General features: G+C 58.0%; 1 protein-coding gene across 2 annotated transcripts in view; it reads right to left on the bottom strand.

The window, feature by feature from the left end:
• BCAR1 (BCAR1 scaffold protein, Cas family member) overlaps positions 1-17,031 on the bottom strand; it is a 35,294-nt gene that overhangs the window by 17,622 nt on the left and 641 nt on the right. The window contains exon 1 of one of the 2 annotated variants that reach the window (XM_019646435.1): positions 4,961-5,198. The exons of the other annotated variant lie outside the window; for it this stretch is intronic. Within the exon in view, the coding sequence (XP_019501980.1) occupies positions 4,961-4,972 (12 nt within the window). The 5' untranslated portion in view covers positions 4,973-5,198. Of the gene's footprint in view, positions 1-4,960; positions 5,199-17,031 lie in introns of those variants that run through there. 2 annotated transcript variants of the gene reach the window in all.

Raw genomic sequence — 17,031 nt, 5'->3', positions numbered from 1 at the left:
GAGGGGCCAGCTTCTCCAGAGCCTGGCTTTCCAGCCTCCCTCTAGCCAACTAGGTGTTTTGCCCCTGAGCTCAAAAGGGGGCACAGCTGTGACCTCTTAAAGGGGTGCACCACCAGAGCACCATCATGGTCCAAGCAAACGCTGTGTCCAAGGCACCACGGAGACTGTCGCCTGACCGGCCGAATCTCTGGTCACCTCACTCCTGCTTCTAGGAAACCTCTCGAGGTGTCCTGCTACTCCAGGACATGACTCGGGTATCACCCCTCCAGGAAGGATCCCAGGCCCCTCCCCAGGTACCTGCTCCCTGTTGCCCCCACCTGGAAGTACTGACCAATATGCAGTTATTGCCTACTTCATGCCCCCCCAACCTGGCCGCCAGGATGGCAGGGGCTGTCTCCCTCAGCATGGAATGTCCTCGCACAAGTGCATCAGGCTTGGCCCAGAATGGGTGGGCTCAGGCAGAGGGCCTCCTTGCGGAAGGTGGTACCCTGCTCTCCAGGAGAGCAGCGTGGCCATGCCTGAGGAAGCCAGGAAGGCCCTCTGGGGCTTGCTCACCCCAGAGAGGAGGCAGAGCACCCCCAGCCCAATGCCAACACTCCTCAGGCAATGGCCTGGCAGCCAGGCCCGCTCAGAACAACACCCTGGTTGTCGCACATGGGAGCAGACAAGGCTGCACCAAGAGGCCCTGCCTGGCTCTGAGAATGGCCCTCATTGTGTCCTGGGGCCCTCCGGGTGCCAGACCCATCCAGGCTGGGAGGGTCCTTAGACCGGGAGCAGCTGGGCCTTGGATGCTGGTGGGCAGGCGTCTGGAAGAACCACAGCCATCTGATGGGTATTCAGGTCTCTCCCTCAGCTCTGCAGGCTGCCTCGGGGAGCCGTGGGTGTGCTCTGGGTACCTCCAAACCCTGACTCTGGGGGCAGAGAGGGTGGGATGCTACCTGGTGACTAGGAGTAATGGGGGAGATACACAATTGAAGGGTTCACAATAACAACGATGGCCAGTGCTGCCTCTGTCAGAGGCAGGGGTCTTTTGCGTACTTCAATCATCTCTTTGAACCCTATGGGACACTATGCTTACTTCCATCTTATAGATGGGGAAACTGAGGGACAGAAATTACGTGACTTACCAGAGTCACAGTAGGAAGCAGCAGAGGCAGATAGATCTAGGCTGTGTGATAATGTGGAACTGGGTGGCTCCTGGGGTAATGTTTAGGTTCATGAAAGCCAGGAGTGGGAATTTCAGCCTTTTTCCTCCCTCCCTGTTCCCTACTTCCAACACACACACACACACACACACACACACACACACACACACACACTCCAGCCCCAAGCACAGAGCCGCACACACAGCAGTCACTCGGGAAACACTAGTTCCCTTCATACCCAGAACCATCTCAAATGTGGGCCAAGTTTATTTCTGGGGTATTCTGTTTGCTTGTCCCAAGGAGCCCCAGTGGCCAACAGATACAGGCCCAATGTGTGTGTGCCCAACTGCAGTTTACGCCCATAACCCCTGCTCACTTGTGTCCCAGGAACCTCCTGGAGGTGCAGCAACACAAGCCCACTGGCCAAGGTCCTGACCATCCTCTAGCCCTGTCCCCCAGGCTGTGATGGAACTTTGAGGGCAGTGCCTCTTCCCTCCCCAAATGTCCCCACACTCACATCCTGGGTGGAACTCTGGGACCAGCAGCCTTAGCATCACTCTCCCCAAACACTCCCAGGGACAACTGAGTAGCCAGAACCTGGGCTGAAGTCCTCAGTGCTCAGCTGGCCGGAAGCGAGTGTGGGCGAGCCTGTTCGAAAGCCATCCCAAGGCATGGAAGCATGGCTCCTGCCCTGCCTACCTCAGGAGCCTACGGCTCACAAGACAGAGCAGCGGTCATGTGTGGATTTTCAGCCCCATGCCTGACACTCAGCAGCCAGAAGGCAGGTCCGTAGAATGAAGGACCAAAAACCTCCCCGTGGTGTCCACTGCCAGTGGCTCCTTGTAGCAAACATGAGCCACATGTGGTCCTGGCTGCAGCGGCAATAGCAGATGCCTTTGCGTCCAGGGCCAGGTCTGGGCCGGAAGCAGGCCTCTGCCCCCACCCCTGCCAAGACGTCCTAGCCACTATCCCTAGGAGGCTGGACAGAGGAGCGGGCCCTCCTGCTGCAGGACATAGCACCTGCATCCCCAACATACCATAGATGGTAGGGACAGGCGAGCCTGCGGCCAGAGCACCAAGGAGCCCGTTTGGGTAGTGTGAGGGCAGAGCCCTCCACCCTCCGGCCCACTCCAACTGCTGGTAGCTTTGGGAATGGTCCCCAGGCTGGCAGATCCCAGACCTGTGCACTTAATGATGACCCACCCCGCTCCTTCCCTGTCCCTGGGGCCCTGCTGGAAAGATTCAGGGATCTCTGCAAGAGGGCTCAGCATGAGGCTGACCTTTACTTCAGGGACAGCACCAGGCCCAGAATAGGGGTAACCCCACCCCCTCAGCCCCAGATTTGTCATCACAGAGGGCAGAGGCTGAAGGGACAGCCCAGGTGGGACAGCAGATCTCATCTCCCGCTCCTTACAAGGCCTTGGCTTCTCCACCATGACATCTAAAGTGCCTGAAAGCTCTGCCCACTCCAGTCCTGAATGAGAACTTTCAGCAGCCCTTAAAGCAGCACCATCTGCATGAGCTGGAATGCAGGGGGACACGATGGCACAAAAAGTGTGGTTCACTAGCTCAAAAAAAAAAAAGCACCAAATCCCTGCTATCTGGGATGTGCAGTGAAGATGGAGCAGGAGATGGATGCCCGCCCCTTCCACTGCACTCCTTCCACTCCAGGCCAGTACTCTGCCCCACTCCTCACCGAGAGGGGGTAGGCAGTTAGGGCAGCAAGGTAGAGGAAGAGGCAGGGCCCTTCCCAGGGCTGGAGGGCCTAGCCCCATCTCCTTGAAGGGAGACCACCCTGCAGCCTCTTATTTGGGGTTCCTAAAGACCCAGAGGAAGAACTCGCCCAGTGTCTTTGCTGGAGAAAGATCCCTATCACCCACCCTACACCCCACCCCTACAAGTTTCACACCAACACTCCTCCTCACCTCTCTGAGAAGGTTTCTGGGCACATACCTGGCTGCTTCTGGTTGTGGGTTCCTGGGCCGGGGGAGAGGGAGGGGGGAAGAGTTTTCCACGCCCAGAAGAAAAGAGTGGTGGGACCTCCTTAAGAACAATGGGTCCCAGGGAGGGGCCACAAAGGTACAGCCCTGGGACCAGAGGGACCCCACCAAGTTGGCAGCTCCAGTAGAGCATGGCAGCACCCTAAGAACCAGAACACCCCCAATGGGGGCGACACATGTGGGACAGAGCAGAAGACGAAGTTCTGGATCCAGTCCTGTGCCTTGGTCTCCCCTTCTGTACCGCCTGTATGACTGGTGGGGAGAGCGGCTGTCTCAAGGGCCTTTCCAGCTCAGACAGGATGCCCTAGTGGCCCTGCCCTCACTTCAATCCCTTGCCCAGGCCTGGGGAGCTGGTGCCAGCCCACACCGCTCAACCCTGCTCAGCATGGCCAGAGGCATTGGGTCTCCTCCCAGGAGCAGAGGGTGACTGTCCTGCCTCCACCAGGCTCCCACTGGGCTCCTTCCTTGCCCAGGGCAACGGGTGGTGGCTGCCAGTGCCAGGAGGGCATGTCAGTAGCTCCTCCCAGACCTTCCTTCCCTGCAGGCTCCACCTGTGCCCAACCACACTCCCGGTCTTCACGCACGCGGCACACACCTGCTCTTCTAGGCCCATCAGTCCTGCCATTCCTCAACCCCACCATCAGTTCTCCACCCAGGAAAGGAAATGGGCGCGGGGAGAGGGTGTTCGCGGGAGATGAGATATGAAGTCTGCAGGGAAGACACAGAAAGCCCAGAGAGTGTCTCCCAGCTTAGACCATGGTAGGGGGTAAGAGAAAGGAAACCCTGTGTTCTCAAGGCGGATAAGGGAGCCGCCCCCTCCAGTCTGGGACCCGAGACCCCCAACATCTCCCCAGGCTCTAACTACCCGCCCCCAGCTTTCAGCAAATCCCAGCTTCTCCGATTCCCTCAACACGGCCCTGGGAACCCGGGCTATGGACACCCGAACAGCAACTCGCTCGTGCCCCGGCCATGCGCACTCGACCCGCAGAGGCTGGGACCCGGGGATCGCTCGGTGCAGCCCCGGACTTCCTACGCCAGGGTCCCGCTCCTAACGCGGCTTTTGCAACCACGGTGGGTGCAGGCTGAGAAGCGCCTGCCCCTGGTCCGGGAATTCAGCGCGGGCGGACCAGGGGTGAATCATTAACCGGCCCCCAGGCTGGCGCTCCGGCCGGGCAGACAACTCGGCGGACACCACGCACTTGCTCGCCCAGCCCTCAACCTCTAGCTTGGGGATAGAGGGCAGCTGCCACTCCAAAACACACAGATGGACCGACGGACGCACCACCACCCTGCTTTCCTTAAGGTCACGCCTACTGGACGTTCACAGTCTGGGGGACCTCGGACCCCTCCTCGTAGCCGAGGAAACCGAGGCCAGGGCTCGCAGGCCCAAGGTCACCCAGGAGGCAGCAGCCTGTGTGTGTGTGTGTGGGGGGGGAGCGGGCCTCACGCCAGCAACTTTCCCGGATCCAGGAACTTTCTTGCCGGCCAGCGGCCCCTGAGCTCCGGCCAGGGCCCCTTCCAACCGCCCCGGGGGCGCGCAGGCTCTGGGATCCTCTGCAGTCCTCGCCTCCCGGGCCCAGGCCAGCGAGGGAGGCGGTTCCAGAACCTCGGACCCCAGCCCGGTTGCGCCCCCGCGGAGGCTTCAGCGGCCGATAGTTCCCAGGACCCGCAGGTCCGGCAGGAAATGCCACTCGCTTAACTCTTTCCCTCCTGGGCCCAGCCTCGCGCGGGCAGGGCAGTCGCCTCGAAGCCGGTACGCGGACCCCGGCTGGACGCTCCCGGGGTTGCGGACCCCACCCCTGCCGCCGCACTCACCAGGTAGTTCATCGTGGCCGGCCGGCCTGGGGTCCCGGCTCCCCGCAGGGGCGTACACCGAGCTGCCCACGCTGCGCTCTCTTGGGGTTCCGAGTGCGCCGCAGCCTCCGGGGTCCGGGTCTCGCCGCCTTAGCCACCACGTCCGTCACTGCTGCCGCAGCCACACAGAGCCGGTCCCACCTCGCTCCGCCCGCTGGTGCTGCTGCCGCCGCCGCAGCCCGGCCGGCCCAGCCCCGCTCCCGGCATGCCTGGCCGAGCGCTCCCATTGGCCACTGCGGCTCCCCATGCAAATGAACCGCTGGCCCTAGGGAGTGGGCTCGCGAGCGGCTGCGGGAGTACGCGGGCACGCGCCGCCCGGTGGGACCGCCTCCGACCTGCTACCAGCACCAAGCTCTAGGCGCCAGCCGAGCACCAGTCTTCAAGCCTAGTACGCGGGATATCGCCTTTTCTCCAAACGCACGTCCCCAACCTCTACCACGGGCGAGAGCACGCCCTTCCTCAAAGGCCTAACCAAATGCCTCCTCTTCTAGGCAGACTGCCGGAATTGCCCTTCTCCTGCTCCTGGCGCCGCTGCAGCCCCCGAGGCGCTATACTAAGGTGGACTGCTGCCTTCCCCGCCCACCAAAATCGGGGCATCCCGCGCGCATGTCCCACACCTGAATCTGGAGATCAAGGGGAAGGGGCATGCACCAGTTAGCAGACTGTAATAATAAGGATCGCCCTACCCACTCAGGTGAGGTCTACCATGTAAGAGCCCGAAGAAATTAAGTCAAGGCAGAGAGATCGGGGAATCCGGCGGGTCCCTGTAATCCTATAACCCCAGAGGCGCAGAGACGGAGTTCATCCTGTTCTACCGGACCTGTGACTGAGGCTCCAGTCCACCCAGGGACAAGGGGCTCGCCATCGCCTACCTTCTTCACTTAGTCGAATCCAGACTCCCTGAAGTGTCCCCCGATGGTGTGTTTTCTGCCCTAAGAGCTCCGCTCCCACCCCAATTCCCCAGTCAGTCCAGTGGGGGCCTAACACCTGTAACCCAACAGCTCAGTCACATCAACATGGGCGTGAGGGTGGGAGCTGAAGGGAAAGGGGCAGAACTGAGTGGAGAGCACCTTGGTTCTGAGTCCCCACTCTCCACTCTGTCACCTGCAGCAGAACAAGGGTGTGCCAGTCCTGAGCACAGTCCAGGCTTGCGCAATGGTCTGCAGAGAGAGCTAGATGGAACCGACTCCACAACGGGTCAGTTTGGTGCCTCATCTCTGGATCCTTGGACAGTCAACATCCTGGGCCACTTTCTGAGAGTGGACTCACAGGGCAGCTCCCAATGCCAGGGAAGCAGTGGTGCACTCAGCCTTGCCTTTCAGAGAGCCCTCAGGCCTGGCCTATAAAATACATATAAGCCCACGGTGGACCCATAAGCTGTCCCTCCGCCTGACAGACACACCTGACATCCTGGCCAGGTGTGCCACCTTGGACAGGCCTTCTCCCACCTGTAAAATAACGGGGCTGGGCTAGGGCAGCCCAAGTCTGGCTGGTTACAGGTCCCCTAGAGAGCTTGTTAAAAAACGGATTCCTCGGTATCTCTCCAAAAAAAAAAAAAGTGGGGGAATGTGGATATCTGCATTTCCTCAAAGCTTCTTAGGAGACAACTGGACAGAACTCACAGCATAGGGGGTGGGTAAGGAGCAGTGGGATTTGGACACAGTGTAACCCAGAGTCCTCAAGAAAGAGCGGGACAACTAGCTGCCACCCTATTCCCTCCCGAAGACTGGCCCCCTTGTCATCAAAACAGCACATTTCTCCACAGAAGAGCCAGCTCTCAGAGAAACACTACCTAGGGCATTCTCTCCTGCTTGTTCCCAACAGCTGTGCCCCAAAGTCAGGCAGGAAGCTATGGGCCCCCCTAAACCCTGACCCTGACTTCAGGCTGGCTGGCACCCCAGGCTCCAAGGGTGTAGATCTGGACCAGCTGGGCCATGCATGAGCATCTGTCTATGCTGGGGGCTGGAGGGAGTCCTTAGATGTCCCTCCCACCCCTCAGTTCACATTCCAGTGGGGAGGGGCAGAGAGCGGGCCTCACAGCCAGGGGGTGCCCTGTATGCAAGGTTCCAGCCAGGACGTCTCTGCAGAGATAGGCGGGGACACAAAAATACCTGGCCCTCAACTCTGTCCTAGTTGGCCTTGGGAGAGAGGAGGTGGCTGGCTGGAAACAAGGGAATGGGAGAAAGACCCTCCAGTCTCTGGGGCGGGATTAAAGCAGCACTGGGGGTGGGGTTGCTGGTGTGGGCAGGCAGGCGGGGGAAGGGAACCCAGCTCAGGCGCAGGCATTTCAAAAATTTGCTCCTTTTCCACTTCAACTCCACCCCCCACCCCCCAACTCCCCAGCCTGTGCCTCCCAGAATGGCATTTCCGCTTTGGAATCAAGGCCCTAGGATCTGTGTCCCACTGTGCTGGAAGGGGGGTATAGTTGGAGGGGGAGAGGAATGCCCCCTCCCAGACCTGGGGGAGATAGGACAGAACACACTGGGCAGGCTATGGCTGGGGTGTATGGTGTATGAGGGAAGCAGACCCTCCTGGGCCAACTGCCAAGGAGCTCTGTGACGCAGCCCCTAGGACAGCCTCTGCGAGGCCCTGGGCCAAGGCTCTATGGTCACGTGCTCATTTCATGCCCACAGCAATTCTGCAAAACAGGCTTCATAATTAGCCCCATTTTCCAGATTAAGAGGTTAAGATCCAGTTTACTGCCCCTTGCCCCATCCCACAGACTCCCACACACAGAGGGGACAGAGCTGGTGGCCAGGGAACGGAAGGTGGGACTGCTAGACCAGTCGACCCTGACTGCCCTGCAGCACCATCAGGTCAGGGCAGGAAGGGAATCAAGGGGCAGGGGCACTTGGGCTCGGAAGGCCAAGGACCCTGTGGCACTCGGAGACCCCAAAGGACAGGCAGCTGAGAACTGGGGCCCAGCACCACCCCACACACACTGAGGTTCAACCCCTTATGGGGTATAGGGGAATGTGCAGGCAGGAAGGGGAGCAGCCTGTGATGAGAAGGAGCAGGGAGAAGGTATTGCTGGTGGAGATGCAAGAGTGCTGCCCAGGCACAGTCCTCTCCTAGACCGTTGTCAGTCCCTCCAGCAGCAGCTTGGCACCTCCAGCCAGGCTGAGGATGAGCTCACAGGCTGCAGGGAGATGTCACCAAGCCCTCCCCTTGGGGCCTGGAGTAGCTATCTGTATAGGGAACATGGTGGGCCCACAGGGACATTGGTTCTCATCTGTCCATTAAAGTGTCCATCGATCCCAGACTCTAAGTGGGAAGAAGAGCTTGGAAGCTGGCTCCCACTCTCTGGGCTTTTTGGGTCTTATTCTTCAGGTCAGACCCATTGCACAATGAACAATTCTTGCTTTAGACCCAACAATGTCTGTTCCAGCATTTATAACTTCAAACAAAGCAGGGGCATTACCTAAATGCCCAAGTATAGGGGACTGGTGAGGCAACCACAGCCCCTCAATGGAATATTGTGCAGCTACTAGGATGGCCACTTTCAAAGACAGAAATCATGCAAGGCAATGCTTATGACAATGGGAAGTGAAAAGAGTGGGCTCCAACGGCTTACATCGTGTGACTACAGGCAGCGCTTTTCCCTCCTAAAGGTTTCCCAGCAGCACAGGAGGTTGGCTGAATAGGTCAGCGGATGGCCGGCTCTGGGAGCAACAGCAGGAAAGGATTTCCTGAGGCCGGAGATGAGTGTTGCCAGCCCCAGGGACAGGAAGAAATGATGTATCTGGGGGGCCACATGGTGTTGAAGCCTCCCCCTGGGCTGGCCACTCACGTTGGCAAGCTCAAAACTGGCGTGCGAGCTGGAGCCAGCTGTGCCTGGGAGAGGGTGCGGGGACCGCTTGCGGATGGCCTGGAGAAGAGGTGAGCCCAGCTGCATCAAGAACCACTGTCACAGACAGGCTAGACTTGGTCCTCGCTGCCACCCTGAGGACCGGGACAGAACTACCACTACCCAAAGGCTGAGAGATGGGCAGTGCCTTGCCCAGGTCGCGCTGCCATTCTAGAAGTGGCAAAGCAGTAATCATAACCTAGCTACCCAGGCGTGTCCCCATGGAAAAGCACCCAGGTGACCCCAGACAGAACACAGCATGCACATTTAGGGCGGATGTTAGAGCCTTCAGCCATAAAAAGCTTTGCTCTCCTTCCCTCCTCTTGGAGGGTGGAGTGACCAATGGGGCAGTTCATTTGTCATTACAGTGGTGACTCTGCGGGGGGTGGGGTGGGTGGGAGGCGGGACCCATAGCCTGGAGCTAAATCCCTCAGCTTGCCATTCCCTTCAGCATCCTCCTAGGCCAGTCCCCAGAGACTTGGGTGCAGGCGCAGGGCCAGGACCAAAGGTGTGGGAGTGGAGCTGCCTGGTACAGGGACAGCCAGGGGAGGAAGAGGGGGACTGGATGAGGACAGGAGGCAGACTGGTCTCCCAGATTCCAGGAAAGCCAGTGCCTCTCACCTTCCTGTACCTCCCTCCCTCCCACTCTGGCTTTTTCCAGGAACCTGAACTGGAAGGATCAGCACACTCCCCGAATTCTTTTAGTTGCTTTTCTAATTTGGAAATTGAAGAGCTGCAGAGGCACCTGCAGGGAGACGCCTGCTTCAGAAAGGGGCTCTGCTCACAGCAGCCAAAGGCTGGAGGGGGTGGGCAGGCTCTGCCCTGGAGCACTTCCAAGGGGCTCTTTGCCCCACTCAGGGCGCTGATCCCAGTGTCCTGAGTCCCCCTTTCTCTTCTGCAGCCCCCTCTTCTACTCTCCAGGTGGGGGACCTCCCTGAGTGCTGGCAGGTGGGCAGGGGCTTGGACCAACAACCAGGAGCCCACGTGTGTAATGAGAAGGCTGGGTCCTGGGCGCACGTGCCCTCTCTGCTGGCACTGGCGACACCACTCCTGGCATCTTCACTCCACAGCAGCCCCTCAACACTGCCTGGGGGAAGAAATGAGCTGGCAGAAGAAATGCGGGTACAGGAAGGAGGGGCTGGGGCTCAGTCCTGGCTTGAGGAGAGGGGGCTGGGAGCAGGAGAGGCAAGTCCCTGTCTTCCGTGAGAAAGCTTAGCTGCTGGTGGCCACCCAGCTTGGGTTGACAGCCTGGGCAGGCAGGGACAAGGGACAAGAAGTCGCCCCAGCCCACCATCTGCTCTTGCCTCTTCCCATGGCAACCAGCCCCTGCACATCAGGACAGTCGGGGTGTGTGTGTGTGTGGCACGTCACATGCCATCTGGTGCCCCCCCCCCAGCCTGCTTTCCCACAGGAGCACAGGTACCCATACCCAGAGAGACTCACAGAGATGCACAGAGGGTAGAACAGTGCAGCCCAGCCATTCAGCTGGGATGGGTGGGTCAGGGGGCAAGTGGCATCACAGGAGGGACCCTTAGGGCTCTGGGAGCAGCGAGGTGGGAGTACAAGGAGTGGATACAGAGCTAAGGCAGCCACTTAAAGGCACTGCTCTTTCTCCCTCCTCGGGCCACACTGTGGAGCATCCCACCTGAGCCTGCTCCAGCTTACAGAGAAAGGCGCCATCTGCCCCAGGGGAGAACATTAAAGATTCCATATGGTGTGGGACCCTCCTCAGCCCATCCCTGCAGCTTTCAGAGCCTCTGTTTGTGCATTTGTTAAGTGCCCTGCCCATCGCCAGGCCACCAGACTGAAGGTACATTCAGGCTGCACAGGGCACAGCAGGGCCCTGGTGTCAGCAGCACACCCATGACCCACCCCATCACACACCAGCCCCACTCCACCAGGCACCGGGAGGCATGAGTGCTCTCCACCCACCAAGGCCTCCCTGCTCTCCCAACCCCTGCTCGGGTGCCCTGAGCTTCCCCTCGCTTCTGAACCACAAGAGGAACAAAACCTCAGCTGAGACTGGGGCAAAATCTTTCTCTGGAGCCCTATTGCCCTCAGGTCTGCTAGCCAATGCAGGGGTATGGGCAGGGTCTCCCCTAGGGATTGTGGGGTGGGGGGTGGCTGGCTGTGGGGTCTATCACTATACAGTTATAGTGCGCCTGTCACTCCTTTGGCACCTACTTGCTACTAGGATGCTGCTGCCTGTAAACGCATCCAGGTCCCAGGGAACTGACACTGGGTGGGTAGGTGCGGGGGGACACAAACAGATAAACACGTGAACATCTTTGGTGATCAGGGCTCTGAAGGAGAACAGAGCAGACAGCAGAGTGATGGCAGCGAGGGGCTATTTTATACAAGGTGCGAAGCGGTGGGGGGAGGTCCCCTCTTTGGAGTTGACATTTGAGCAGATGTGTGAATCTTTTGCTAAGGCTCACTGTGCAGAAAAAATAACAGTAAAGATTTGTAAAAATAGCGCAGGCATGCCATGCCAACTCCCTTGGTGTCATGCTGGTGTTAGGGAGGCAAGGAGTGGCTCCCAAGCGACCCCATCCCCCGCCTCAGCTTCTTGAGTGGTGGGGTCTCCACTGGGCTGGGGGCTCCCAGAGCTGAAGCAGGAGCAGCCAGGAGTGTCTGCCCTGTGGGCTGTCCTGGCAGGTGGCCAGGGACAAAGAGGAGGGAGCCCAGGAATCTGGGGAGGATGGAGAGAAGGGTGGAAAGATGTGCTCAGCTCCCAGGACAGCTTCCACCCTCCCCTACTTCCTGCTCTCCTAGAAGCCTCTCCCAGCCAGGACCTCTGGAGTGGAAAGGGGCCCAGGAGAAAACACAGGTGACTCAAAAACCTAAGATGCTTCATCCCACAGGCAACCTGGGAAGAGGGAATTCAAACCCTAGGTACTTGGGGAGGGCTCTGGACAGGGAGACATGTGGTCACACCACCTTCTGAACAAGCACGTAGCTTCGGGGATCCAGGATTTGGGAGCGCAGACAACTCTCTGGGCAAGCCTCAAGGCACATGTCATTGAATATCAGGTTTTACAAAATACTGACAACACTATCAGTGTTCCAGGATTTAAAATTACACAGCATACCAAAACTAGAGACAGGTATCCATCAGCAAGAGAATGGATAAGGACATAAATTCATATTCATAAATGAAGACTTCTCGGCACAGCTGTGAGAAAAGAACTATTGATACACACCACGTGGCTGGAAATCTCAAAACCGTTATGCTGAATAAAAGAAGCCAAACCTCCAAGAGTGCATACTATTGGCTTCCTCTTCTATAAAGTTCAAGAACAGGCAAACTTAAGCAGTAATGAGAGAAATCAGAATGTCGGCCACCATAGGGTGGGGTGGGGGGCACTTGACTGTAAAGGGATACTTGCAAATTTTCTGAGATGATGGAGACATTCATTATTTTGATTTGATTGATGGTCACATGGGGTCTACGTTAGTCAAAACTCATCCAACTGTGCACCTAACGTCTGTCCATTTCACTATATGGAAAATCTACCTTGATAAAGAGTCTCAACTCGTAAAAATAAAACAAAGCACAGAGGGAAAAAATACACGGCATTAGAAGTACCAGAAATAGGTATTGCAATCCTAAACCCACCAAGTTACCTTTTTGCCCTGGCTGTCAGGGAGCTTCAAGTTAAATTGGCATGCCTATCTTCCTCATACATTACACAGTTCTGGATCTTTTGATGATCCCAGACTGTTTATATCTTTCACTATAATCTGCTTCCAATCCTTCTTGGAACTTGGCAGGGTTTAAATAATAAATTAAAATGACTGAAAAACCCCCTCAGCCTCTAATCCCCCTTAGAGAAGGGATTAACTTTAGAGCTGAAACTTGTGACCATCTCTTCTGCCAGTGTGGGCATCCAATTGCCACCTCTCCTGAGGTCCCCAACGTGTCCCCAGCTCTTTTTCCTTTTCTTGAAGTAGGAGAGACACTGGCCCAGCAAACAGTGACTACGAGTAGGCCAAAGACACGATAGGTTTGATGAGGATACAAAGCAAGCAACTGTGATGAGGCCAGGTCAAGGCTGGGAAGGCGACGATCCGAGAGAGGGAAGGGCACGGGAGGGCAGGTGCAGCCAGCTGCAGGGAGCACAAACTTATGACGGGCAGTGGGAAGTGGGGGTCAGCCTTACCGCCCACTGACTCACCTGCAGGCTTGAGCCCCTGCCTTAAGGTTCTGGGCCACCTCGGGGGGCTCTCCTTCCCGCCAATGGCCCTGCCCGCCCCTTGCTGACCAGGCTGCTGCAGACCACACCTAAGGACAGGCCTGCACTGTCCCAGTGGCTTCCACCACTTGCAACTCTGCACTCACTCCTGGGGCACTCAGGGCAGGGCACCTACCTGGCCTGGGAAGCGGTAGGCCAGCTGGTGGCCCCACTGGAGGCTACTCTGTCGATGGGGTGAGGACAAGGACCTGCCCATCCAAGGCTTATCCAAGTTTCATGGGACGGGTCCTGCAAGCAAGCTGGGGCAGGGCAGGGACCAAGGCCATGCCACCACGAAGGCCTTGGCAGAAACCAAACCAACCATAAAGAAAGGGACACTGGAGGCAGACTGCACAGGCCCTGGGGAATCGCCGGGGCAGGGGGCTGGTCACCCTCCTCAGGCTGGTTGTGCAGGAGCCAAGGGTGGGTGTTGGCCACTGCCCCAGCCAACAGTGTCAGGATCAAGATGATAACCTCAACAACAGTAGCTGCTATGACTGATTAGTCTCTTACTGAGAGCTTTATGCGACCCTTGCCAAGTTCTCACAAAACCCCAGAGCTCAGTGCTGTTTATATCCCCATAACACAGATGAGGAAAGGGCTCAGAGGGGCTCAGATGAGCCAGCACTATTCATTCTAGAGCCCTTGTCCTTGAGCCAAAAAACACCCTCCCCACCCAGAAGCAGCCTCTCCAGAAACCCCACTCAGGCTTCTGGGACAGTGGCTGAAACGCCAGGCTCTCTGCACAAGGGCACCGCGACCTGCCTGCAGGGGCTCATCGGTGCTCCCAGGGCCATATCTTGGGCAGGCGGCCAGGGCAACCTGGGGCAATGCGGTGGACAGGGGAGCCAAGCAGGCCCGGGTCCTACCCTGAGGAAGCCTGCAGTCTGGAGAGGGAACCTGATGGCAACCAAGTAACCCCAATGATAAACACAATCACAGATGGGGGGCCTGGAGGGCTTCTCGGGCCGATGCCCTCTGCCTGAGCACTGCAGAGTGAGCAGGAGTGACCTGGTGAGCGAGGTGGCAGCTGGAGATCACTTCCTGCAGAGGGAGGGCCAGGCAGAGGCAAAGTTCGGTGGGAGGAGGGGGTGTGGCAGGAGGAGCGTGCTGTGTGCTGTGGAGACAGAACTGAGGACTTTGGACTTGGACACTACCTTTTCCCACTGTCCTCTTTTGAGCCCTTTCTACCAGGCTCCAGCTGTCCATGGCCAGACTGCTCAGGCCAGTGCCTCCCAGCTCCCTGTCCAGCAATCCCATCACAGCACTGGCTGGCACAGAGTCAGGCACAGAGGGGTCCCCGGATCACTGGCAGAGGTTCAACCAGGTGCCACGCCTGATCCACCAATCTCCACTGACCACTGCTGGGGCCGCACAGGGCTAGACCCACCCTGCTGCACAGCCTCCCAGGGGTGCCGAAGGGGTTATATAAACTCATACTTGGAAAGCCACAAGCAGAGGGTCGGTCTCTCAGCAAACTTGGCCTCTGTGGACAGCTCAACAAGCCACAAGCCCCACAATTAGAGAGGCCACGCAGGATGACGCTCACTTTCTGGCCTTGGATCCTGCCAGACTTTGTTCTCACCCTGGCTCTCTCAGTGGCCATGCGACCCTGGCAAGACACAGGTCCTCCCTGAGCCTGTGAAGTCCTGAGCCCAGCACCTGGCACACAGGACACTCTCCACACATGTTAGCACCTTCACTCATTCAATAAAGGGGAAGAGGAGAGGCTGGAATGGCTGAGCCCATTTCTCAGACAGTAAACAAGAGGCAGGAACAGACAGCAGAGAGCTTCTCTACAAGCTGGAGGCTGGCCTCTCGCCTGACAGTGCCAGGGGACAGCCAGCACCTCGTCACTCCTAAACGTGGATCATGCCAGTGCCTGCCAGGGGACTGAGGTAGGTGGCACAGCTGTTCTCCTTTCAAATGCTTCCTGCCTGCCCAGAGGGAAGAGACAGGACCGAGGCACCAGATGGCAATGCCCAACAGGAAGGCAGACGTCAGAGCCCCGCCAGGAAGAGCATCTCCAGGTGCTGCGTGAGCACTGTCCTCAGCTCTGGGCAGAGGCAGGAGCACTGTGCCGGGAGTCAGGAGGACCCTGTGTGCCGTCCCCTCTCTGGGTTCCAGACCCTGTGTGGGTCAAATGACAGAGTGAGACCAGCTGATCCCTAGAGGGTCCTCCTGCTCTAACACTCGGGAAGTCACTCCGGGCTCAACCTGGCCGTCCCAACCCCTTCTTTCCCTGCCATCACCTCCCATTCCATTCTGAAGCATCTTGTAATTTCTGTGGGCCAAAGTGCCTGCGTCAGCCCCATCCAGGAAAAGACTGCCCAAATGAACGGGTGTGCTTAAAACCCAAATGTGTCCATGAGTACCACATGGGCAATCACCATTTTGGGTTCCAAGAGCAGGGCTTGAGCAGGCAGCCTGGCCTGGAAGCCTCTGAGGGGCCTCACCACTCACCAGCACATGAAAGCAATTTTCTGAACATTTCATGGCTGCTCCAGAAATGAACTTCTCCTCCCAGCCCCACCAGTTCACACACTGCCCAAGGTCCCAGGGTGATCTGACAGCCCAGCCATGTAGGGGGCAGAGGTGAGACCCCCACCTACCCCCTGTAGAATCTCTGGGGGCTGTGGCTACAGGCAGGAGGGTGGGAAGTTACTCGGAGCTGGCAACGGTGTGGACATACCGAACAGGCCTTAGCTTCAGGTGTCCACAGCAGGTGTCCACAGCAGTGCCTGTCTGTCCAAGTCACACCCAGACCCTGGCCCTCCTGCCCATCCTGCTCTTGTTATAGTTGGGGCCATTGAGGCACAGGTCTGCGTGCCATCCAGACTCTGTGTCCAGACCTCTGCTGTGACTGTGGACAGTCAAAATAAATCAAACACAGATCTCCCAAACTGAGGTCACTCTGATGTGGCCTGAGTCACATTCTCTGTTCACTGTTGCTCTGGAGACCCAGGCCCTCAAACAGGCTCAGGTGGTCCACCTCGTCCCTCCAGCCAGTGCCCACGGGGTCAGGGCAGGTCCCCAGGAAAGATCTAGAGCTTTGTAGGAAAGCAGAGCAGGAGAGAAGGGCTCGGCAGGCATTTTCTGCCTTCTTTCTTTCTTTCCAAAGATGAGGCAATTATGCTCTGAACCAGAATAAATTGGGGTTGGGGGGGGTGTGTGTGTTCACATCAGCACTGTCTGGAAACCCTAATTTTTTCATCTGTAACTCTGCATTACTACTTCTGGAGGCGGGCAGGAGCTGGGATCTTTAATTCCATAATAACAATGCTTTGCACTTACACAGCATCTCTCCTCCAGTAATCTCCACACCCGCTACGGTGGTTAATTAAGAGGCTACTTGCCCTGCCAGGAAGTCCCAACTGTCTGCTTCACCATAAGGATGGGGTCCCCCAGGTGAGGAGCAGTCCCAGAAACAAGGCCAGGTGGACAGGTGCTCTGGCCCACTGCCCCATTCTGTCAAGGGTGGAAAGCCCTGACTCCTCAGAGAAACAATGGCTGGAGGCCACAGCTTTTCAGCCTACAGACTGCACCCCCTCCATGAAGGACTCAGGGTGTTGGGCCCCACCTCAGGCTGTCCATCGGTAAAGCGGGCTGGGGACTGCACCTGAGGCCTGGTGACTGGGGGTAGTCTGGGTCACCTTCAGGAGGTAGGGTGGGGCCCAGATGCCTCCAGATACTGGCCTAAACGTGGAGCCATGGCCTGGTAGCTCCCCAAGCCTAGCTGCTGGGCCAAGAAGAGGGGGTATCAGGGGAGAAGAAAAGCCCCCAAGGAGGGAGAAAGGGGCCTGGCCCTGAGCCTTTGGGGGTTCAGTGGCATAAGAAAACTTCCCAGGAAACTGAGTACATCAGCCCTCTGGGGCGCTGGCATAACCCCACCTGGCCAAGCTGTCCTGGGGGGACGGGTGTCTCCGAAGAGGTACAGACCCGGCTCCAGG

The sequence above is a fragment of the Hipposideros armiger genome, unplaced genomic scaffold (assembly GCF_001890085.2).
Source record: "Hipposideros armiger isolate ML-2016 unplaced genomic scaffold, ASM189008v1 scaffold_102, whole genome shotgun sequence".
NCBI classification, from domain to species: domain Eukaryota; kingdom Metazoa; phylum Chordata; class Mammalia; order Chiroptera; family Hipposideridae; genus Hipposideros; species Hipposideros armiger.
The sequence above is the reverse complement of the archived record's forward strand: the minus strand, read 5'-3'. Positions and strand labels throughout refer to the sequence as shown.